This window comes from Ursus arctos, unplaced genomic scaffold, assembly GCF_023065955.2.
Source record: "Ursus arctos isolate Adak ecotype North America unplaced genomic scaffold, UrsArc2.0 scaffold_2, whole genome shotgun sequence".
Taxonomy (NCBI): Eukaryota; Metazoa; Chordata; class Mammalia; order Carnivora; family Ursidae; genus Ursus; species Ursus arctos.
Genome location: NW_026622874.1, coordinates 66,844,648 through 66,868,798, shown reverse-complemented (window position 1 = coordinate 66,868,798; position 24,151 = coordinate 66,844,648). Strand labels below are relative to the sequence as shown.

The 24,151-nt window shown below is 60.8% G+C and overlaps 1 protein-coding gene across 1 annotated transcript; it reads left to right on the top strand.

The window, feature by feature from the left end:
- Positions 1 to 369: 369 nt before the first annotated feature.
- On the top strand, positions 370 to 24,136 carry CLCN7 (chloride voltage-gated channel 7). The gene is made up of 25 exons (XM_026484946.4): positions 370 to 583; positions 7,340 to 7,411; positions 10,806 to 10,877; positions 10,990 to 11,055; positions 11,464 to 11,596; positions 11,866 to 11,975; positions 12,580 to 12,660; positions 13,482 to 13,544; positions 13,633 to 13,716; positions 14,345 to 14,438; positions 14,672 to 14,736; positions 15,230 to 15,346; positions 16,019 to 16,073; positions 16,528 to 16,588; positions 17,068 to 17,206; positions 17,996 to 18,089; positions 19,204 to 19,373; positions 20,397 to 20,448; positions 20,664 to 20,791; positions 20,957 to 21,042; positions 21,264 to 21,393; positions 21,932 to 21,991; positions 22,061 to 22,237; positions 22,368 to 22,448; positions 22,667 to 24,136. Exons 1-25 carry the CDS (start codon positions 431 to 433, stop codon positions 22,751 to 22,753), a joined length of 2,430 nt encoding a protein of 809 aa, XP_026340731.1. The 5' UTR covers positions 370 to 430; the 3' UTR covers positions 22,754 to 24,136.
- Positions 24,137 to 24,151: the final 15 nt, after the last annotated feature.

The window sequence follows — 24,151 nt, the reverse complement described above, 5'->3', positions numbered from 1 at the left end:
GACGGTAGAGCACGCGGCTGCGACCGGTCATGCCTCCGGCGGCGGCCACGCATCCAGGCGTCCGCCCGCCCTTCCTCCCGCGCCGGTTGTTCGGCCTCCACCGGCTCCAGGAGGGGCTGTCTGCCCGCCCTCCTCCCGCTTCCTCCTGTCCCGTCCGCGCGGACCCCGGCTCCCCTCTCCGTTCCTGCCGCGATCCGTTCTCTGGGACCGGGTCCCTTCTGGTCACCCGAGCGGCCACGGAGCCCCCTCCGCCCCAGAAGGCGCCGGGCGCAGGACTACAACTCCCAGAAGGGCCCCGCGCGCACGACCCTGCGCGGCCGCCGTCGTGCGTCACGTGGGCTGTCCTCGCGGGTCACGTGGCCGCGGCGCGGGTCACGAGAACAAACACCGGGCAGCAGAGCTTCCCGGGCCGGTCGGTCCGCCGGTGGCCATGGCCAACGTGTCCAAGAAGGTGTCGTGGTCCGGCCGCGACGTGGACGACGACGAGGCGGCGCCGCTGCTGCGGAGGACGGCGCGGCCCGGGGCGCCGGCCGGCGAGAGCACGCCGCTGCTGAACGGGGCCGGGCCGGCGGCCGCCCGCCAGGTGAGGCCCGTCCACCGGGAGAGCCCCGGGCCCGCGCCTCAGTCTCCCCGCCGCCGGGAGCCGGCGTCGCCGTGGCTGGCGTAAGCCGGGCCTTCCCCGCCGGTCCCACCTGGGGGTCAGCGGCTCTGGCGGGCGGAGGTCGCTCCGTCGCCGGTGGCCCTGTGCCCGGCCGCTGCTGACCGGCGCATCGGTGCTCCGATCGTCCCCCTCGGTGAAGAGGAGGAACTCGAGCCCCGGACGGGTGTGGGAACGTGCCCGGGGTCGTCTTTGGCAAATGGCAGCGCTGGCCTCGGAACCTGGGCCCTGGGGTTCTGGAGTCTTGGGAGGAAGCTCTGGGCCGGGTGACTGGTGGGGTTCGAGGAGCAGGCCGAGCTCACCGTGACACTGTGTTCTGAGCCTGCACGAACTTCCGGCTGCCGAGTTTTCTCTTGCCGTGTGGGCCACCCTTCTCTGCGGGGATCAGTGCAGGGCGATCGTAGGCATGACAAGTGTTTGCACCCAGTCTTCCTTACCAATTAAACGGAATTAGAGCGTGCAGACAGACGCTCTAAGCAACAAGTCCGAGTGGTTGTAGTGTGTTCACGTAGCGATGCGGTTTGCGTCTTTGAACGCATGTATGCGTGTTGTGTTCATTTTGAGTTAATGAGCTGTTTTTATTCGTCGGTCTTATTCTATTTTTGGTATCGTTCTTTTCTTAGTCTGTATCTGTCCTTTAACGTTAGAGCGGTCTTTAGAAATTAGGAACGACCCAAGCGGCAGGGTGTTTCTGTCGGGCTTATCTCCAAGTTCCCCCAGTCCCTTGGACATGCATCAGAGAGTGAAGGTGCAGGTCTGTTCTTTGAGTGAAATCTTATGCTGAAATGCTCACTGTGTCTACGTGAGAAGTGATCTGAAATGGCTAATTTGGAGAGGGGCCTTGAGGGTGCTTTGTTATTTTCTTGTTGGAACATTATTTTTTCCCTTTGAAAGACAGTAACCTGGGGTTGACAAAATGGAATTGTGAAACTGGCTTTACAGGTAAAGAGACTGGAAACGTTGAAGTGGAATTTGGGTTTATCTCAGGACTGAATGTGCATTTCCTACTTATCTTTGCAAGTAGACACAGGAGTTGGCTTTAAGAAGAGCCTTTTCAACTCTTAAAAAAATAATTCCGTTAAAAAAAGTTTGCAAAATATGTTTGTGTTTAGTAACACCTGATCATTTTTCTTAAACAATTAAGAATTATTATGCACCTACTGTGTGCCCAGCTGCATGTAGTTTGCCTGGAACACAGGTGCAGAAGCAGCTTCCTTCCAGCTGGTTGCAGGCTCATGGAGAAATATGCCTGGTGCTCTGTGAAGACTGTGTGAGGGGCCCCAAGGGCAGGAGAGGTCCCATTTGGGTTCAGTCTTGAGGAGTGCAAGACCCTCAGGCGGGCCGATAGGCGGGAAAGGCTGAAGTGTGTGTTAGGGATCCCCTGTGAATTTGGAAGGTAGATGGGAGTGGGAGACAGGCGGGTCAGACTTGTAGGGGACAGCTGCTGGCTTTGAATTTGGCTTTATCTCAGGGAGAGTCCTGCGGGAAGCTGGAGATTTCAGTCCTAAGGGATTGGAGCTTGCTTTGTGCGGACCGGTGGCAAGGGGGAGACCGCTCCGCACCCCAGGAGACAAGCCCCGTGGCCTCTTTTGCCTCAGAGTCCTCCCCTGCAGAAAGATGAATGTGTGTGCTGCCCTGAGCAGGGCCTGTCCCAGCTGGTGGACGGTAGCCACTCTCAGTGGATTAGTATCGGAAACGGCAGCATGAAAGTGTCTGTCTTTGGGTTGTCGTTCATGGGGCGACTCCGCTGGCAGCTGACAGGATTCCGTGATGCTGGCTTTCTGGTGGGGAAGGTCTGCCCTGGGCCCACAGGCGAAGTTCAGCATTAGGCTCCGGGGGGGGGGGGCACCCTAACTCTGCAGCCAACGGTGACCTGTAAGCTGCTGTCAGTCCATTTGAACTAAAATGACAGCCCAGACCAACAACCGCCCTACAGGAACGTTCTAGTGAATCAGACGTGGGAGCTCGTCTTGGCCAACTCCCAGTGCTTTGGGGTTTGTTGTGTGGTGTCCATAGGTGGATGGTGGTGGTGTGGGCACGAGCAGAGCCTGCCAAGCTCCCGAAGTAGCTGCCCTGGGCAGCGTGTGCCATGTGGCCGTCCTGCCGGGCTGCTCAGTGCCCCGCAAGGAGCAGGTGCGGCCTGCTATCCTGGGCAGGGGGGGCTGATGACTGGTCCGAGCTCAGCCTCCATCTGCCCGGGAGCAGGCTGTTCAGAGCCACCTGTGGGTTACGGTTCCCTGCGTCAGGCCCCTGGGCCCATCGTGCGGGAGTGTGGGGTGATGGTGAGTTACCAGCGAGTCCCTGCCCTTCTGCCGGGACAAGGAGAGGGTGAGGTCAGCCAGCAAGTCATGGTCATGTGTGTGGGCAGTGGGAAGCAGAGCATTTCGAGAACTCACACAGGGAACTCTGAGGCAGAAACAGATGCTCCAGAGGTGGAGGGGGGGTATTTGCAGTGTTTGTAAATGCAGGACATTTCCAGGGACCTCGGCTTTGGGAAGCTCCACCTGGGACACCTTGGGGCTGGGGGCGGGGGTAGGACTCTCAGGTTAGTGTTTAGACTCAGTTCTAGGGATCTTGCTTCTCTGGGAACTGGGTTACCTCTGTGTCCTGCCCTGACGACTGGAGCCACAGACCGCAGCCTGAGAGTGCCGGGGGAGGGGCAGGGGTGCTCAGCGGCGGGCCATCTCTCGTCCTCACCGGCCCTTTGAGTTCTGCTCTACGGTAGGTGAGCACTGCACCTTTCTCCTAGGTGCCTCTTAGGGCTCAGCTCCTCCTGGAAGTTCCTCTGCCTCCCCTCTGCCTCCGCGTCTTTGACCCGTCCTCCCCCCACTCTGTCTGCGCACCCACAGCCTCACTTTGTAGGCTTCAGGCTGGCTGCTGCAGTGCCCTCCCCGAGGGTTCCCCACACCTGCGTCTCTCCTGCCGTCAGTCTCACCTGTGCACGGTCAGTCCCGCCTGCAGCAGGGGCGTAGACTCGAGAGCGGAGGGACAGGACTGGGCCCAGGCCCACACAGAGGGTCCCGGGAGCCCCCCGCTGCGCAGCTCAGGCCTTCTCCTCATTGGGGTTCAGCCCGCAGGCCTCCTCGTCCACCTGACCTTGCACTTACCTTGTTTACGGGCATCTGCCTGCTTGGCCTGAAGTTTCTGGCTGCTGGAGCCCTCTGTCCTCCATGGCTGCTGGAATACACAACACCCCAACAGGACAGCAAACGGTCTTTGCATTGTTTTTACACTTGGTTTGACTGTGAGTGAAAACCTATAACAAAATTTACCACCTTGACCAGCTTCAAACATACAGTTCAGCGGGATGAGAGGCATTCACATCGTTGTGTAACCGCCCTGCCACCCACCCAGGGAACCGGTCCGTCTTGCACAACTGAAACTGTCCCCATGAAACACTGAGCCCCAGCCCCTCCCCAGCCCCTCGTGCCCACCCTTCTGCTTTCTGTCTCCATAAACCTGACTGTTCTAGAAGCCTCCTCCTGTGCTGTGAGTGGGATCATATGGTGTTTGTCTTTTTGTGACCGGCTGCTTTCTGTTAGCAGAACGCTCTAAGGCTCGTCCATGTTGGAGTGGGTTGCAGAATTTCCTTCCTTTTGAAGATCAGGCGACCTTGTGTTGCCTTGTGTGGCAGTAGTTTAGCCATTCATCTGTCAAGGGACACTGGGGGTGCTTCCACCCCTCGGCTGGTGTGACTCATGCTGCTGGGGGCACAGTGTGCAAGCGTCTCATGGGTTCCTGCTTCCAGCTCTTTTCAGGACACACCAGGGGTCAGATTGCTGGGTCACGTGGTCATCCTGTGTTTAATTTTCCAAGGAAGCACCACACTGCTTTCCACAGCCGCTGCACCGTCGTGCACCCCCACCCCAGCGTGCGGGGCGCCAGCTTCCCACATCCTCCCCGGCACACGCTGCTCTGTGGTTCGGCGGTGGTGTTGAGCATGTTTTCACGTGCTCGTTGGCCCTGCGTGTGTCGCTGTTGGAGACGTGCCTTCAGGTCCTCTGCCCACTTTTTTAAACCGTGCTGCTTTTGCCGTTGTCTTGTAGGAGTTCTTGACGTGTTGTGGATGTTAACTCTTTTCGGACGTGCGATTTGTGATACGCTGTCCGTCGTACAGGCTGCCTTTCGCTCTGTTGTCTCCCGTGACGCACAGAAGTTTCTCAGTGTGATGTGGCCATCCCCTTTACGTGTACATTTTTTAAATGTTTACAAATAAGTGTGGGTTTACAGGAAGTTGACAAAGCCTCACAGAGAGGGCCCGTGAGCCTTACCCCAGGTACCTCCATGGCTTCTGTCCCACAGAACAATAGCACCGAGCTGACACCGGGACATCGACACGGGCACCTGTGTGCTTCTCTGCCCTTAAGTCCCGTGTCTGTGTCCGTGCCACCACAGTCAGCATGCAAAGTACACACCTCAGCATGGAGCTCTCTCGTCCTGCCTCTGTGGGCACCCCTCCCGCACCCCGATCTGTTCTCATTCCTTCGGCCCGACGTTTTGAGTGCAGGTCAGCCCGGCTGCTCCATGTGTCATCTCCAGGATTGGCTGCTTTCACTGAGCATCACGCCCCAGAGATTTCATCTAGGCTCTCGTGGGTGTCGGTAGTTTGAGGAGTCGGGATGGAATCTAACCTTTGTTCAAAAGAAAGAAACAGACACAGCATCAAGTAAATCACTGAACTCCGAGGGATGTTTCCTGGAAGATGCAATTAAAGCCCAGAAAAGAGAAGCGAGGGAAGGGAGGGGCCGCCACTTCCCAGTCCAGGCATGCTCTCTTGGGGTGCAGGCCGCCCTGCCCAGCTGGCGTCCTCTGGTCGGGCGCCGAGGACCTGTGTCACCTGAGCTAGTGAGTCTGTGCCAACTGGACCTTTCTTTCTTTCTTTCTTTCTTTCTTTCTTTCTTTCTTTCTTTCTTTCTTTTTTTAAGATTTTATTTATTTGAGACAGAGCGAGCACGAGCAGGGGCAGAGAGAGAACCAGGCTCCCTGCTGAGCAGGACCCCGGGATCATGACCTGAGCCGCAGCCAGATGCTTCACCAACTGAGCCCCCCAGGCCCCCGTGACAGGACCGTTTTTGTCACACCTCCCGAGGCTGCAGCCCAGCTCTTGGAAACTGCAGATTCCCGAGGAGATGTGTGATGGCCCTGACTCTGAGCCCCCTTGTTGTGGAGGGATGACTGCCCGGTGTAACCAAGGTTCTTTCCTGATCACTGTTGGGTGAGATAGAACTGGCCAGACGGACTTTCTCTGTGGCTCCATCTGCCAGGTCGGAGGGCAGATTGCGTTCTCCTCTGCTTCTCACGCTTTCAGCGCCACCTGGCCTTGTTCAGCCGGGTTTGTCCATCTTTGCACCCCATCTGCCTGGCCGGTCTGTGTGTACGGACACATCCCCAGGGACGTGCATTTGGTGTTGCTGTGGCCGGGTGGTGGCCCAGAACCCCTCCTGCTCATGTGTGTCCTGTCTGTGGAGCAGAGGCTGCAGCCAGGTCCGGGCCCCTCTTGGGTGCAGTTGGCTTGAGAACTGGGACTCCTTGCTGGGCCGGCACGGTGGCCAGCGGGGCTAGCCCTCCTGCCCGAGGCTGGGAGCTAGGGAGCCTCAGCCTGCCTGTCTCATTGTATTCAGCAGTTTGGGGGCGTTGTCAGTGTGTGTTTCTCTCCGCGAGCCCCGTGCTGGGCTCAGTGCGCGCCTGTGGAGAGGAGGGAGCACGCTGAGCCTCCCGGGAACACGCTGCTCGGAAGCCCCCCGTTGTGGGGCGAGCGTGTGCGGAGCTGGCCGGGGCGCCTGAGCGTGCCCGGACTGTGTTTGCTGCAGGCGCCTGGCTCTGGCCGAGTTTGTAGAGTAAGCATGGGGACAGGTTAGGGCGATAACTAGTAGCAAACTAGAACAGTTGTAACAATAGATTGACATAAAAGTGCTGCACTCAGGGCTCCTGTGGGGGTGTGAGGCGGTAAATGCCCCCGTGATGGCTTGAAGTGAGGAGAGCGGCCCCTTGTGATGCAGCACGAGGGGACTGCTGCCCTTCTGACCACGGCAGGAGGACGGTCATCTGCTTCCTGCTGACTGCACGCGCCTGAAGCTGTGGAGAAGGGGGACGATTATATAATTTGTTCACGTCCCTGCGGCAGGTTTTCACCGCGTGCAGGGCCGCTGGATAAACGGCAGGGCGCCCAGCTACACCTGCACTTCCGAGAAACCACGAGTCCTGTTTCCACACAGCGTCTGGGACATACTTACCCTGAAACGTGTTTCTCTGAAATGCAAACGTGGCGGGCGCCCGTGTTCTGCCTCCTAGGCCTCGCCGTAGCCGTGCGCTGCGCGTGAGGGCAGTCACGTGCCTGCTTGCCTGTCCTCTGTGGCTGACGGGGGTGTAGCCGTGTGTCTGGAGGGCCTGCCTGGAGGCTGGGCGCAGCTCCCCGCCTGCCAGAGCCCCTCAGTCTCATGATGAGGGGACACAGGAAGTGGGGGGGTGGGGGAGCCTGAAGGACGGTGTCATGGGTGCCTTGCAGCCCTTGGCCCCTGGGGCAATCGGGTGTCTGCAGTCTCATCTGTGCCTTAGGCCAAGAGGGGGCAGGGCCTCTGGGGTAAAGAAGGCCTGGACTCGCGCAGAGCCTGGACTTCTCTGGGGTCCAGCACCGGCCACGACCTGTGACTGAGCACCCTGTGATTTCTCTTGTGCTTCTAGTCGCCACGCTCAGCATTTTTCCGGATTGGACAGATGAGCAACGTGGAACTGGACGATGAGCTGCTCGACCCGGTGAGTAGTAGACCCTTTCCCGTCCTTTCGGCTCTCAGCGCCTACCCTTCCCCAGGAAGGGCGGGGCGGCTCCTGCAGAGGCGCCTCCGAGCAGAGCGCCGACGGTAAATGCTGAGCGAGAAGGTGGCGGACGGCAAGCAGGGCCGTGCAGAGCGAGAGGACAGGTGCGGACAGTCCGTGCAGAGCTCGGGGACAACATGATGAAAAGACGATGGGGCCCCCAGAGGCTGGGTGACCAGGGAGGTCGGCTCCGAGTGTCTGAGTCCCCTGAGGCTGAGCCACATGAGTGGAGATGGGGCCAGTGCATGCCAGCAGGGAGCACCGACCTGTCCTGGAAACGTGCAGGAAGCAAGGCCAGGGGAGTAGGCACCGTGTGGGGGAGACGGGCCCCGAGTGGGCTGGTGGTGGCTCTGGGGACAGGGATCTCTGGAGTCTGGGACCTGGGACAGCATGATGTTCTCCTGCCCTGTGCCAGGCTGTCTGGCAGCTGCTGGGGCATGTTTGCTGAGCCCGCCCTGCTCTCCAGCCTTGCACGTGACTTCCTCCTCAGGGTTTTGTGGTTCTGACCTGCGACCCTCTCATGCCCGGTGACGGCCAGTTGATCTTTCCTGTGCTGGTGGCCATGTGTATGTCTTCTTTGCAGAAATGTCTGTGCAGATCCTGTGCCACTTTAATTGGGTTGTTTGTGTTTTTATCATTGGGTTGTAAGAATTCTTTTTATATCAGATGCACATTGCTCATCAGGTACAAAATTTGCGAAAAGTTTCTTCCACTCTTTGGATGGTCTTCTCACTTTCTGACAGGTTCCTTGGAAGTACAAAACCTTTTATTTATGTATTTATTTATTTTAGAGCGTGGGGAGGTGGGGGAGGGGCAGAGCGCGAGGGAATCTTAAGCAGGTTCCACACCCAGTGCAGAGCCCAACACGGGGCTCGATCCCACGACCCAGAGATCATGACCTGAGCCGAAATCGAGTCGGACGCTCAGCTGATGGAGCCCCCAGGAGTCCCCGCAAAAGCTGTTAATTTTGATGAAGTCCAGCTGACCGTTCTTTTTCAGTGTTATATCTAAGAATCCACTGCCTAGTCCAAGGTCAGAAAGATTTTCTGCATTTTCTTCTGAGAGCTCTGTAATTTTAGACCTTTGATCCATTTTTTACTCATTTGTGTCTGGCGGAAGATAAGGGTACAGCCTCATTTGTGTGTGGCCATCCAGTTTCCCAGGCCCTTTCTCAGGAAACCACTCTTTCCTAACGAGTGGTCTTGGCACTGTGTCACAAAAGCAGTTGGCTGCAAACGTAGGGTTTCTCTCAGGGCTCTGCTTGCCTTCCACCCATCCCCACATCTGTCCTTGTGCTGGGGCCACGCCGTCTGGAGGACTAGAGCTTTTGTGGTGAGTTTTGAAACTAGGAAGTGAGAGTCCTCCAGGTTTGTTCTCCTTTTTCTTTTTTAAAGATGTTATTTATTCATTTATTTTGAGAGAGAGCAGGAGCAGGGGAGCAGCAGAGGGAGAAGCAGGCTTCCCGCTGAGCAGGGAGCCCGATGCGGGGCTCGATCCCAGGACCCTGAGATCATGACTTGAGCCGAAGGCAGATGCTTCACTGACGGAGCCACCCAGGCGCCCGTTCTCCTTTTTCAAGGTCATTTTGGCTGCTCGAGACCCCTTCCGTTTCCATGTGGTTCTCGGACCAGCATGTCCGTTTCTTCAAGGACGCCCGCGGGGCCTGTCTGGGGCTCGCTGCTGCTTCACACTTAGTCTTCTGACCCAGGAACCACAGGGTCTTTCCATTTATTCACATCTCCCGTTCCTCTCAACGGTGTTTGGTGGTTTTTAGCGCACACATCTTACACTTCTTCTGCTGTGTGTATTTTAGGAATAAATTTCATTTTATTCTTGATGCTGTCCTAAGTTTTCTTAATTTCATTTCTGGCTGCTCCTTGCAGGTATGTAGAGGAGCCTTTGATTTTTGCATGCCAGTCCCATAGCCTTCAGTCGTGTTGAGTGCATTATTTTAATAACTTCTTAGTGTATTTGGGGATTTTGTGTATACGAGGTCGTGTCTTCTGCAAATAGTGAGTTTTACTTCTTCCTTTCCGCTCTGGATGCCTTTTCTCTCTTCTTGTCTGCTTGCCCTGGTAGGACCTCCAGGACCGTGTGGGGCGTCCTTGTCTTGTGCCTGATCTTAGGGGAGAAGCTTCCGTCTCACCATCGAGTGGGACGCTCACCGTGGGGTTTTCCTAGACGCCCTGATGAGATTGAGGGGGTTCCTTTCTGTTCTTACTTTGTGACGTATGTTTGCCATGGAGTGTTGGATTTTTATTAGATCCTTTTCCTGAATCCGTTGAGATGATCCTGAGGATTTTGTCCTTTATTCTGTGGAAATGGTATTGAGCTGTTTTTACTCACAACACTGCAAACATCAAATGTGTGGGTTTTCCTCAGCAAGCACTTCTCCAGTTCTCTGCAGTGTCCCACACTGTAACTCAGTTCTGACACTATCTGCCCGGCATGGGTGCAGACCTCCCCAAGGCTGAGGGCCCGGTCCCACAAGACCGCCCCCACTCCAGATGGCACTCACACGCCCAGGCTGTCAGCAGCCGTAAGTCAGGGTTCTCATGACCCCCTTCTCGAGCACCGTGGTTTGCTGGAACGGCTCACAGAACTCAGGGAAACACCTTACTTATGGTGACTGGTTCATCATCAAGGATATGACTCGGGAACAGCAGATGAAAGACACCCACAGGAGGGGTGTGGGGGGGTGTGGGGGCAGGGAAGGAGCACGGAGCTGCCAGGCCCTGCCCCCTGTCCCGGAGCGCCCCCCTCCCCCTCCCGGCACCTCCGTGTAGCCGGAGGCTCCCGAACCCCTTCACTTCGGGTTTTCAGGGAGGCCGGTTCCACAGGCGCGGTGGATTAGACAGTCGGTGGTCGGTGTTGGGCTCGGTCTGTGGCCCCTCCCCCTCCGCAGAGGCTGCAGGTCAGGGTGTGGAACAGAGAGTTCTGCTCTCTGAGTGAGCCTTGGTCTCCTGGCTGGCAGCCCCCACCTGTCTCCGAGCACACAGAAAACACCCTCCAGAGAGGCCGCGGGATTTCAGAGCTGGGTGCCAGCACCTGGGACGTGATCAGGGACGTATTTCCCATGGTTCCACAAACACGAGGTCTCTCGATTTTCGGATATGTCGCTGGGGTGATCCTAACCTGGCCATGGTGCCGAGGGACCCATCTGCTTGCATCTTGTCCAGGACGCTGTGTCTGGGTTCCTGAGGGGCGTGGGCCTGCACTTCCAGACTCCTGGCTTCGTGGGACAGACGGACACGTGCCCCCTCCGCTTCTCGTTCGCATTTGCTCCTAAACGTGCTGTTTGTCAAGTGTGTGTCTCTGCCTCTGACTTCTGCAGGAGATGGACCCCCCTCACCCCTTCCCCAAGGAGATCCCGCACAACGAGAAGCTCCTGTCCCTCAAGTATGAGGTGCGCCTTCTCCCTCTGCACCCTGACCCCGAGCAGCCCCCGGGCCCCTTGTCCCCCTCCCCGGCCTGCCGTGAGCCCGGGTCAGCCGCGTGTCGTGGGTGCTGTCCTGCAGAGCTTGGACTACGACAACAGCGAGAACCAGCTGTTCCTGGAGGAGGAGAGGCGCATCAACCACACAGTAAGTCTGGGCTGGCGTGTCCTCGAGACCGTGCCTCCCCCAGCTGCCCTGGCGCTGCTCCCCATTCTGGCCGCGGCCATCTCCCACCCCCTCCGTGGTCCTCGAGCCTCTAAATCTGGAGCCAGAGACGCCGATACAGGACACGGGGCAGGAGTGGGTGTGTCGGGGGGTGTGATGGAGAAGGACACGCGGAGTCGTCAGCCACAGTGTGGGGTGGTTGCGAAGGCCCACGACCTCTGAGACGTCGACCAGAGGCTGCCTCCCCGGGCGCGGGGTCCTGCACGTGGCATGCCGTTGCTCGTGGCGGCGGCTGGCAAAACCCCAGGAGCTGGTCGCGCCGTCTCCGGAGTGGCCTGTGAGTGGGGGCCTCCCCACCGCGCCCACTTCTGACAGCTGCCCTCCCCACAGGCCTTCCGGACGGTGGAGATGAAACGCTGGGTCATCTGTGCGATGATTGGGATCCTCACGGGCCTCGTGGCCTGCTTCATCGACATCGTGGTGGAGAACGTGGCCGGCCTAAAGTACAAGGTCGTCAAGGACAGTATCCTTTGTCTGTAGTCCCCAGCACAGAAGGGGGCACGGGCTCCGCCGCGGAGCCCGCGGGTCCCAGGAGTGGCTGTGCAGCCCTGAGCCGGCCGGTGGTGCGAGGCCTCCGAGCCGGGCGTGTTTGCCATCCAGGTGGGAGAGGTGTGGCTGCGTGGTTGCATCTCGTGCCAGGGCGGGGGGCACTCTGGGCCCAGAAGGCCGGGCCGCAGGACTGCAGCAGGCAGGCCAGGGCTGAAGCTGCCAGTCGTCCTTGATGAGCGCCAGATATTGACAAGTTCACGGAGAGGGGCGGGCTCTCCTTCTCCCTTTTGCTGTGGGCCACGCTGAACTCCGCGTTCGTGCTTGTGGGCTCTGCGATCGTCGCCTTTGTGGAGGTACCGCCGCCAGGAGGTCACAGCAGGGTCTCCTATGGGTGGGAACCCTGAAGCTCCTACTGGCGAGGTCCGCGGGGCTACACTGGCGGGGCTACACTGGCAGGGCCTCCGGCATAGGTGTTAATGGGCAGTCAAAGCAGAAGGCGCCCGGTTCCCGTGGTGCCACTCCTGCCCTGCGCAGCGAGGACCCCGGGGGGTGCCCGGGACGTGCAGGCCTCACCATCAAGGCTGGTCCAGGTGGAAGGAACCACGCCTTCTTTCCAGGACTTCTCCCAGAAGCCTCTCTCCCTGTAGTCTGCCTCTTTCTTTGCTTCTCCCTTGGGTGTAGCATCCGGAAACTTCCATCTGTGGTGCAGTGTGGTGCCCCTCCCGCCCCCACGTGGGGACACTGGGCCTACTTTCCGCTCCATTCCCGACCCTTCCCATGGCCTGCTCCCCACTACCCCCATCATCACTGCTTTTGGAATGGGGAGAAGCAGGAACCCCTCCATGGGCAGCTGTCCCCTGCCCTGGGCACCACGTGGCCGTGTCCGCCTGGGCCCTTGGCGGCTGTAGCACCTCCCTTGCTCAGCCTGGCTCAGTGCCCGCCTCTCTCTCCTTCCAGCCGGTCGCCGCTGGCAGCGGGATCCCACAGATCAAGTGCTTCCTCAATGGGGTGAAGATCCCCCATGTGGTCCGGCTCAAGGTGAGGCCCGGAGGGGGCGCTGGGCTGGGAGCTGCCGCTTTGGCTCCGACACCTCTGGGACTTGGCCAGACTCGCTCTGTGGGCTGCCCACGTGCGTGTGTATGCATTTCACGTAAATTTTCTTTGGAAGGGGGTAAAGTTTTCTCTCTTGCGCTGTAAATGACACACATGTGCTTGAATGAGGCGTCCACTGTGACCACAGGCTGCGCGGTGTTAGGGTCTCAAGGTGAGAACAGCTCTGTTGGAGTGGGGGGTGCACCCGCCCTGAGTCTTTTCCTGTGTTCATAGTTTTCCTCGATACTCATCATGCTTAACGTTCTCGAAAACGCCCCAGTTCTGAAGAGATTGGAGTGTCAGGAGCGTGGTTCCTCCGAGGCCATTTCCAGAAGCCAGAGGCTTCTCTCCGCCCTTCTGGGGCGGTGTGCTCCCGGGGCCTGCAGCTGTGTACCGGGGCTGCGGGACCGGTGGCGGCAGCCCGAGGGAGCAGGGTGGTCCTGGCCGCACACCACAGGGTCCAGCCTGGTGGGCGCGGGGGTGGCAGATACACCCGGATCGTGTCCACAGGAGCGGGGGCTGCTGCTTTCGGCTCTCTGGGACACACGACTTACCGGGTTAGAAAACTGGAAGGTTTGCCAAGGCAGGAAAGAATCAGCCAGAATCCCAGCACCGAGGATGCCCGCCATACACTGGCCCCCCCGCACGCCTTCCTTGTCTCGTGGGTTTGGAGCTGGGCGCAGTCAGGATAGCTTTGCGGATACGGTTTTGCTACACATTCTCTGTGTGGCCTTTAGAGACTCGACGTACCTTCCTTTGTGTTCTAGACCCTCGTGATCAAAGTGTCCGGCGTGATCCTGTCCGTGGTGGGCGGGCTGGCAGTGGGAAAGGTAATTGAGCCTGTTTGCTGCCTGTGACCGAGGCCAGTTTGTTCTCTTGGGGCCGTGCTTTCTGAGGGCAGCCGTCCTGTGCTTCCAGGAGGGGCCGATGATTCACTCGGGCTCTGTGATCGCCGCCGGGATCTCCCAGGGGAGGTCGACGTCACTGAAGCGAGATTTCAAGGTGAGCGCTCTCCTGCTGACGCGGACGACCCTAGCATGTCCAGGAAGCTCTGCGGGGACCACGGCCTCGCCTGCAGTTGTTCCGAAGGCACGTGGGGCCTGGGAGGTCAGGAGCGGCTCACGCGCAGATTGAAGACACTTCATTTTCAAGATCTGTTTCAGAGCCATTTGTCACGTTTCCCCCAAAAGCCACCAGCATTCTGATGGGTGTTGCACTGACTTTACGTGGGAATTCAGAGACGTTCGTGGTTTTTATGAAACAGTCTTGTGTTTTTACGTCAAGATCGTGTTTTCAGTGCCTCGTTTGTTTGGCATTTGTCTGGTCTTCTGCGGGGTTTTGAGGTGTCGGATGGGTCCTCACGCAGTCTGTGAAGGGTCGTCATTGTCACAAGCCTCCTTTCTTGGCCGTTGGTCTGTGAGGGCGCGTTCGGTGTGTGCTGCCGCGTCTGTTCTGTGGTCTTCGTGAATCCACGTCGGTGGCCGTCCAGAAACCCCTCCGTGACCCCTGTCCCTCTCCCTCAGGCCCTGTCTCCGTGGCGCTCGCCAACCTTGCCGCGCTCTGAGGGAAGCACCCTTGGGGAGGCTAGCTTCTGCGTCTCCCCACATGTCCCCATGTGCTCCCGTTGCAGATCTTCGAGTACTTCCGCAGGGACACGGAGAAGCGGGACTTTGTCTCGGCGGGAGCCGCGGCTGGTGTGTCTGCTGCATTTGGAGCCCCCGTGGGTGAGGAGGGCAGCCCGCGTGGGGGAAGCCGTGGTCCCTCCTATGTGGAGGAGGGGTCTTGATGTTTGCAGACTGGGTGTGGGGTGAGGGTGTGGGCGCATGCCCCCGACAGGCCCGGTGGCCGCCTCTGCCAGTCTTGGTGCCCCTGGGTTGTGGGGTGTGAGGCTGCAGGGGCCACTGGCTCCCCTGTGTGTCCCGGGAGCACGTCAGGGCTGGGCTGCTTGCCATTCCAGGTGGGGTTCTGTTCAGCTTGGAGGAGGGCGCCTCCTTCTGGAACCAGTTCCTGACGTGGAGAATAGTAAGTGCCTTCAGAGGGCCACTCCCTTGCGGAGCTCAGGCCGTGCTGTCCCCTGGCCTCCGTTGCCTGGGCAGGCACCTGGCTCTCGGCCCGCACTGTGGTGCCCTCCCCTGGGGTCTCCAATCCGCTGCGCTGGGAGCTGCGCCCCTGTGGGGCTGCTACGGCCGGCTCTGCCCATCACTCAACCTGAGCTGCCCACTGTCCTGCCGTGTGTGCCTCCCCTGTCAGCCGTGAGCCGTGTTTGCACCCCGTTGTCCTCTTCGGGCCCCCCAGACCCCACCGCACACCTCGTCCCTTGGCTCCATCACTGGCTTGGCCTTGACGCTCATGCAGACAAGGCCGCACCGCGCTTGGCCGGCCGTGAGAGGCCAGCACCTCCTGCGTGACCAGCGGGGAGGGTCCCCTCCCAGCACCCCCCGGGCCCCCCAGCCCCCCGGCCCCCCAGCCTCCCATCCGTAGTTCTGACGGTACGTGTGCTCCCCTCTGCCCACAGTTCTTTGCTTCCATGATCTCCACGTTCACCCTGAATTTCGTCCTGAGTATTTACCATGGAAACATATGGGACCTCTCCAGCCCGGGGCTTATCAATTTTGGAAGATTTGACACAGAGGTAATACACTATGCTCCCTCGTTCTTTCTGATTCTTTCTCTGGCTTGGACCTTGGCCACATACTTAAGGTTCATCCTGAGAACGTGGACTCGGGAAACAGTCACTCTTAGCTGCAGGATTGAGCTCTTGGTTGTAAGTGCCAGGGGCTGGGAGGTGACCTAGGAAAGCTCACACCTGACCTACCCATGCAGGTGAGGACGCTTGGTACCCGCTGGGTGCTCTCGGGGGCATCTGGGCAGTCTACGGACTGTCAGATGGGGTGCGGAGACGGCGGGCCCAGGGTGCTCACACAGTCGCTTCCACGGGGCATGTGGGTGCTGTGCATTGAGACCCTTCTTCTAGGGCCAGCACACATGTGGACACAGCGGAGCCCTCAGGTCGCTCGGGGTCACGAGATGTGTTCCCGGGGCTCCCCTCACTTGTGCCCCCCTGACTGCCATTTGGCAAAAGTTCAGGCCATCCCCACCTTCAGGTGGACAAAGACCCGGGCCAGGAGCGGGTGAAAGTCTGCTTGAACACCCACACTTCTCTCCTGAGGACCTCCACAGTTGTGCGTGCGAGTCCTGGAGGCCCCGTGTGCGGGCCGACCACGGGCCGTGTCCATGCTCGTGTCGGAGTGGAGGGGGCTGGCGATGTTCTCCTCACAGGATGCTCGTTCTCTCCTCTGTGCAGACGATGGTGTACACGATCCATGAGATTCCTATCTTCATCGCCATGGGCGTGGTGGGTAAGGGCCGTCCCACGGAGGGACGCTTCCTGTCCCCCCCCCAGGTGGCAGCTGGCGACTTCCAGTGGGGTCAGAGTGTGTGGCGGGGTCAGGGCCTGCCAGACCCCAGGCCTGGCCCAGCTTTGAAGTGGCTGGAGGGGGCCGTGGTCCCCACACCCAGTAAGCTGTCCTCCCACGTCCCGCTCTGTGCACGCGCCCCCGGGAGGGAGCCCACAGCTGGAAGACCAGCGCTTTACCACCCCTGGAGAAGCCCTCGGTGGCGTGCTCCTCTAAGGAATAGATGAGCTCTGGACGGTGCTTTCTAGTCTGGAAAACCTTCTTCCGCGGAAGGAAGGCAGGGCCTTTGAGAAACCTGCCTGTCCGTCTGCCAGGCTGTGCTGACATAGAGCACACAGACCCTGTCCTCCTGGCCTTTCTCCCGGGTCCCTTACACGCTGCCCCCTCCTGGTCACAGGTGGTATTCTTGGGGCCGTGTTCAATGCCTTGAATTACTGGCTGACAATGTTTCGAATCAGGTGAGAAGCCTCCGTTTTGTGGACCCGGGGCCTTTGAAAATGGGTGTGTTGTGGGCTCTGTGCCCATGGGGGTGCTGGAAGGCCACGTGCTGATGGGCCTCCTTGGTGTTGGTTCGTAGGGCGGGGGGCCACATGAGGCTGGGCGTGGCTGGAGGCTTGGGAGGCCCTGGGCCAGGGGACAGTTGGGCCTGCGGAGGCCCTCTTGCTGTCAGAAGAGCAGCTCTCGGAGCTTTCGGGTTTCTCGAAACCTTCGGGGAGGGCCCTGGGCTTGAGGAAGCACTTCTTCCTTCTCGTTCTCTTGCCTGGACTTAAAACGCGGTCGGCGAGTGCCCAGCAGATGACCTGGTGATTGCGTGCGCTGTGTCGCCCCCGGTCGTGTCCTGTGATGGGCTCTCCTGAGACACGGACTCCAGGTGCCGTGGCAGCTGCGTGGGTGTCCAGCCGTCCTGAGGTCCCGTCCGTCCTGCTGTTTGCTCTAGGTACATCCACCGGCCCTGCCTCCAGGTGATTGAGGCCATGCTGGTGGCTGCGGTCACGGCCACGGTCGCCTTCGTGCTGATTTACTCATCCCGAGACTGTCAGCCCCTGCAGGGGAGCTCCGTGTCCTACCCCCTCCAGGTAGGAGGCCCAGGCCCGGTGGGCAGGTCCATCAGGCAGGACGGGGCCGGAGGGTGGCCGACAGCTGAACTCCAGGCTCAGGTGGGCTTCACGGGCCTGCCGGGCATCAGCAGAGTGGACGTTACACTGGACGGGGTTTCCCCGATCGTCCTCCCAGAGCGGCACTCTGCCGGGGGCCACACTTGGACTTCGGAAATGGGGGCTCATGGGTGTGGACTCGAGAAGCCCCAACACCCGCACAGACATGCTCACTGCAGCACGGCCACAGCCCGCAGGGATCAGCCCAAGTGCCCGCCAGCTGGCAAACCGATCAGCAGAACGCAGTTTGTCCACAAGTGGGTTTATTTGGCCGTGGAAGGAGCCAAAGCCCTGACACGCTGCCACATGGATGGACCTCAGAAACACCATGGACAGAAGCCAGACACAAAGGCCTCTGTGTCGTGCGACACTCTGTATACGAAATGTCCAGAACCGGCACAGCCACAGAGGCAGAGCAGATGCCTGGTGGCCAGGGTGGGGGAACACCGGTGTCATGGGTGGGTCCTGGGCTCCAGAGCCACGCTGTTGAGCCCCGGAGTCCCCACGTGCCCCAGTGACCGCGTGTCCTGTGGACTGGCCCCCGCATGCTGGACCTGCCTCTGAAGCCCTCGCCGTTCCCAGGCCTGGGTCCTTGTGTCCTCCCTCCCGTGAGGCCACGACCTGCCCCAGCCATCACGTGGTTGGCCCCTGGCGCCGTGCAGGCCGGGACCAGTCTGCCCCACCGGCCCGTTCTCTCTTCCAACCTTGCAGCTCTTCTGTGCAGATGGCGAGTACAACTCCATGGCCGCCGCCTTCTTCAACACCCCGGAGAAGAGCGTGGTCAGCCTCTTCCATGACCCCCCAGGTACGTGCCTGAGCTCCGCGCCATCAGCCACATGTCCCCACGTGGGCCTTGATCCCTCCGGGCTACTCTGAGACTGACCCGCAGTCCCTGGGCCTGGGGGTCCCCTTCTGGCCAGCTGTGCCCCGAGGGCAGAGGTCACCATCCTTGCTGCGGAGGCGGGCACACTGTGCACAAGGGCTGGGGGCCCAGGGGTGGGCCAGGCCCTTCCCCTCCTGGGGGGCAGCTGCTGGGGCTTTCTCCATCGTGACAACATTCCTGTGTCCCATGGTATTTTCCTCCTGGGAGCTGCTTGCATGGGGCACTCTCCAGCCTGGTGACACAGGCCACGCATGTTTCCTTTTTAAGTGCTCTCCACCCCCACCGTGCTGCTCAGAGTCATGACCCCGAGGTCAAGAGTCGCACGCTCCTCCGACTGAGCCCGCCAGGTGCCCCCAGCCACAGACATTTTTAATTTAAAAAAACAGATTGTGAGGGGCGCCTGGGTGGCACAGTGGTTAAGCGTCTGCCTTCACGCTCAGGGCGTGATCCCGGCGTTATGGGATCGAGCCCCACATCAGGCTCCTCCACTAGGAGCCTGCTTCTTCTTCTCCCACTTCCCCTGCTTGTGTTCCCTCTCTCCCTGGCTGTCTCTATCTCTGTCGAATAAATAAATAAAATCTTAAAAAAAAAAAAAACAGATTGTGAATGCAGACCACTGCTTTTCAGAGCACGCCTTCCATGGGCGCTGATCTGGGCAGCGGCCTCGCCTCCACCCACGGCACACAGGCCCACGAGAGCGCCTACTCTGTGTGTCCGTGGAAGGCCCCGTGTGGTGGTTCTGCGACATCACTTTCCCTTTTCAGTTCGGGATCCTTTAGGCCATCTCTAATTGCTCCTTGTCACGAGCAAGGTCGCTGAGAACTTTTCTAGCCTTTATGTCTCTGTGCACGTGCGATGGGTTCACACAATCTAGCAGGACGTTTAAATCCAGGGTGAGGCCGAGCCCTTGGTACAGGGCACCGAGCTGGGCCGTTGGGCGGACACCAACCTCCGGACTGGTTGGCAGCTGGGGCGGAACGACCGTGTTCTGGGTGAATCCACCTGGCAGGCCCTGGCCCAGCCCCCTCTTCCCTAGGCTCCTACAATCCCATGACGCTTGGCCTCTTCACCCTGGTCTACTTCTTCCTGGCCTGCTGGACCTACGGGCTGACGGTGTCCGCCGGTGTCTTCATCCCGTCCCTGCTCATCGGGGCTGCCTGGGGCCGGCTTTTCGGCATTTCCCTGTCCTACCTTACGGGGGCCGCGGTGAGTATGGGCTTCTCCGTGGGCTTCTCCCAGGGCAGAGGGGCAGGTGCGTCAGAGCCCCTGGCCTTCGGCGTGGCCTCAAGCTCGTCTGGCTGCCGGTGTTGGACCGAGCACGCGATCAGCACGGCCATCTGCAGACGTGTTGGACAGAGACGCGCATAGGGAGAGGTGCTAAGTGTTACTAGAGTGCGTGCCCGGGGCGCGTGTGCCCGGCCTCTGGGGGGTAGGCTTCCCTTTTTTGTATTTCCTTTCCTATTTGAGTCTTTAAATTAAGATTTCTGAAACCATGAGAGGAGCCAAGGAAGGTGCCCTGTCCTCCCACCTGCTCCCTTTTCCGGTTCTGGCTGTGCCTGTGTCGGGTTTCTTCCAGCTGTGGCTCTGGATTTTTCTTTTTTAATTGAGAGGGGATTCACGTACCATCAGACGTCTCGCCGTGGAAGCGTGCAGTTGAGGGGTTCTTTGTATGCGAGAATCACCTGGGTCGTGTGTCTGTTGTCGCACACAGCGCTCTCCTCTCCCTAGGAAATCTGTGCCCGCTGGGTCACTGCTGTGCCCCAGCCCCCGCAGCCGCTCACCCGCCCTCTGTCTCTGCGGATGTGCCTGTCTGGGGCATTTCCGGAGCGGAGTTGCTTGCAGCGTGGCCTGTGTGGCTTCTCTCTTGCCGAGCACCGTGTCGACGGTTCTTGTCCGTGCTGGGTTCTCTCCCTGCACACACGGGGCGCCGCCATCCTCCCCTGCGTGCATCTGTCCCTCCTCCCACCTTGGCCCATGGACTTCTTGCCGTCTGTGCGGTGTGTGCGGCTGGCACACGTCCTCCGGAGCCTCCCAAGCGGGGCACACCCGGGGTGTTTCCACACTTCCGTTCTAGGTGCTCCCACACACCAGGGTGCATGTGTGTGCGAATTTTGGGGTTTTCTTCTAGTGCTGGCATTGCTGGGCCAGGGGCCCCAGGCGGTCACGTATCCCAGTGGGCTTGCGTAGGGGGCTGCCACTCCTCTGACACGTCCTCCATTATCCCCGCAGATCTGGGCGGACCCTGGCAAATATGCCCTCATGGGAGCAGCTGCCCAGCTGGGTGAGTCCTGGCCGCCACGAGGGCATCCCAAGGTCAGGAGGGGGCGTGAGTCCACTCCATGGTGGCATGCAGGGCCACTGTCCCCGCTCTTCAGCCTACAGGGCTAGACCACCAGGACAAATGGGTGGGGGCGCCGGCACGAGCAGTGGGAGGTGAGAGGGGTCGTGTGGAGCGGCCCGCGGGGGCTGGAGCCTACCCCCGACCTCCTCGGGCAGGTGGGATCGTGAGGATGACCCTCAGCCTAACAGTCATCATGATGGAGGCCACCAGCAACGTGACGTACGGCTTCCCCATCATGCTGGTCCTGATGACCGCCAAGATCGTGGGGGACATCTTCATCGAGGTGCGGCTTGTGGGAAGAGGCGTGCCTGCCTTCTTTGCCCCCTGCTCTGTGTGCCCCCCACCACGCCCCCAGCCGGGAGCCTGAGACTGGGGCTGGGAGGTCTGCAGCAGAGGCGGCGGGAGGGGCCCTCTAACTCTCTGAGCATCACCCGCTGCTCCTCCTTAGGGCCTGTACGACATGCACATCCAGCTGCAGAGTGTGCCCTTCCTGCACTGGGAGGCCCCCGTCACCTCTCACTCGCTCACTGCCAGGTATGGCCTGCGGGGGGGCCAGCGGAACAACGGACACCCCCGGGAGGTTTGGGAGGGCGTGCCGGTGTCCGGATGTCCGGGCGGCTGGCCGCCTGCCTCCTTGTCCTTGGGTTTCCTGCATCGGGTGGCTTCCTGCCCATTGAGCTTCAACTTTGGTGGGAAGAGAGGGCGTCTGTCACGTGGTTGGTTACGGCAAGGCCACAGCAGACGCTCTTCCCCAGGGAGGTGATGAGCACGCCGGTCACCTGCCTGCGGAGGAGGGAGAAGGTGGGCGTCATCGTGGACATACTCAGCAACACGGCGTCCAATCACAACGGGTTCCCCGTGGTGGAGTTCGCTGGCGACACCCAGGTACCCAGGGCCCCGGGCGCGGTGGACCGACCGTCCCACACATGTGCATGGCCTCGGGCGTGGTGTGTGGATTGGAAACTGTGCACGCACATCGAGCTCACCTCCACCAGCTGCAGAAGACCCGAGTCACACGGCCGGGAGGCGGTTTTGGAGGGGTGCTGACTGCTGGTCAGGGCTGCCGGCGCCCGCGGGTCTCAGGCTCCTATCCCACGCTGCACCATCGGCCAGGGAGTCGGGGCGCTGATGTGTGTCGGGAGCGGTCTGGACGGATGCGGTGGCGTGCGTCTCACCACGGCCTCTTGCTGTCTCGTCCTGGCTCCGGGTCACGTCCCGCTGCCGCCCCCGGACTCTGGGCGGTGATGAGCGCGTGCAGGCGGACTGCCTGCAGCAGGGCCAGGGCCCAGAGTTGGGGTCCACGCGTGGAGGGGGCACACAGCGGGGTATGCCCACGGCAGATGTCTGGGGTCGCGGCAGGGTGCCCCTGGGGCGGGAAGGGTCTCGGTCTCAGGCCCCCGCAGACGGTGGTCTCTGTCCGCAGCCCGCGCGGCTTCAGGGCTTGATCCTGCGCTCCCAGCTGATCGTCCTGCTGAAGCACAAGGTAGCTCCCAGGCGCCTGGGGGTGGGGCGGGAGACGGTGGGCGCGGGGTCTGACGCACACCGCCCGTAGGTGTTCGTGGAGCGCTCCAGCATGGGCCTGGTGCGGCGGCGGCTGAGGCTCAAGGACTTCCGAGACGCCTACCCACGCTTCCCGCCCATCCAGTCCATCCATGTGTCGCAGGACGAGCGCGAGTGCACCATGGACCTCTCGGAGTTCATGAACCCCTCCCCCTACACCGTGCCCCAGGTGCCTGCCGCGGGCTGCCGCCAGGGACGGTGGTGTGCGGGGGTGGGGGGCTGCCAGCAGACCCAGGCTCGGTGGTCCTTCCCGGGTGGGTCCGGCCGGCAGCTCAGAGGAGGCCCTGCCCCCTTTGCAGGACGCGTCCCTCCCACGGGTGTTCAAGCTGTTCCGGGCCCTGGGCCTTCGGCATCTGGTGGTGGTAGACAACTGCAACCAGGCGAGTGGCCGGGATCTCCTGCCCGCCCTGCTCATAGGGGACGGGGGTGGGTGGACTTGCTGTCAGCCCGTCGGGGACTTAAGGTTCGGGACCCAGACTGGCCCCGTGCCCAATTCCAGGGCTCCCCCAGACGGTGCCACCCCCCAGGGCCTGGAGCAGAGTTTCCACAGTGGCAAGAGGCTGCTGCCTGCCCCCCTGACCCAGCTCTGTTCCCACAGGTGGTTGGACTGGTGACCAGGAAGGACCTGGCCAGGTACCGGCTTGGGAAGGGGGGCCTGGAGGAGCTCTCCCTGGCCCAGACGTGAGGCCCTGGCCCCTCCCCGGGGCCCCCACCTCGCTCCCCGGGGAAGCAGTGGATCCAGTGTCCCCCAGTCCTCGGGACGTGTGTGTGTGTGTCTGTGTGTTCGTGCGCGTGCGAGAGCGAGCGAGCCGGCCCCCCCGGGTGGGGCCCCCTGCTGCTCCCGTGCTGTCTACTCCCCTGCGGGCCGGCCCAGGAGCACCACACCGTCTGTGCTTCACCTGCTGGGGCCTGGGGGGTGCACAGCTGCCCCAGAGGCCCGTAGCCTTGTCCCTTCGACTCCCGTCTGCGGCCTCGAGGTGACAGGCCTGGACCTGGAGGCAAGGGCCCTGGGGAGCAGACGTGGCAGCGGGCTCTAGAAAGAAGCCAGCTGTGTCCCAGACTTTCCACGTGGTCCTCCGGGATCTTTGCCAGAGAGAGCTGAGAACCATCGGGGGCCTGAACACTTCCGTCACCCTGATATCCAGACTGACAGCTGTCGCCCGTGTGCACTGAGAGACTGGCATTCCTAAGCAGGGGGGCTCCCGCTGGCCTCTGAGGACTGCTGGCCCAGGGCCACCTTCTGGGCAGCTCTGGTACTGTCCTGGGGCAGGTGGGCTCTGGGATGGGCCAGTGAGCCTGGAGCAAGGACGCTGTCGTCCTCCCCGCCGGTGTCCTGTGTCCCCGGGGCCCCAGGGGACCTTTTCTGGAGGTGATTCCCTGGCCTGCTCCTGAGACAAGCCTGCACAGTTGCCATTGTGGCAGCCTGGGGGCGTGGGGGCAGTTCTCCTTGGTTTGGGCCCCTTTCAAGGGAGTGGGGCCATGAAAAGCCAGTCCGTTCCTGGCGGGAACCGTCTGGGGGACGCAGGGTGACGAGTTGGGGGGGCTCCGGAAAAGAGAAATAAAGGAATCGTACCCTGATGACCAGCACCGGCTCCCTGGTTCCTGCCCAGCACAGGCCACGGTCCAGCCGTCGGGGGTTTGCGGGGCCACTGAGTAGGGGGCTTCCTGGATGGGGATGCCTTGACCGTCCTGGGAGGCGATGGAGGCAGGAAGCCCAGAAACTCACGTGAAGGGGCAGTTGTGGCCAGCGTACGTCTGTGGGATATGCTGGTCTCGGTCTGGACGCCACTCTGGGCCACGAGGGGTGTGATGTGGTCCCCAGACCGGGGCTGACTTTGGAGCAGTCGCCTTGTCCTGGGGAGACCCCGGTCAGCCTTCGGTGGGAGGAACTGGGTGATCAGACGTGGGGAGCACGGGTCCACGCAGGCCTGACGCAAACTGGGGAGCACAAGGCTGGGCTTGGAAGACCTGGTGTGGGAAAGCGGGGGTGTCACGGTTCATGTTGATGACATGTTGAACCGAGCACGCAGTCCCCATGTTGGGTTAAATAAAACACTGGAAACTCGCACCTGTCTCTTTGCTT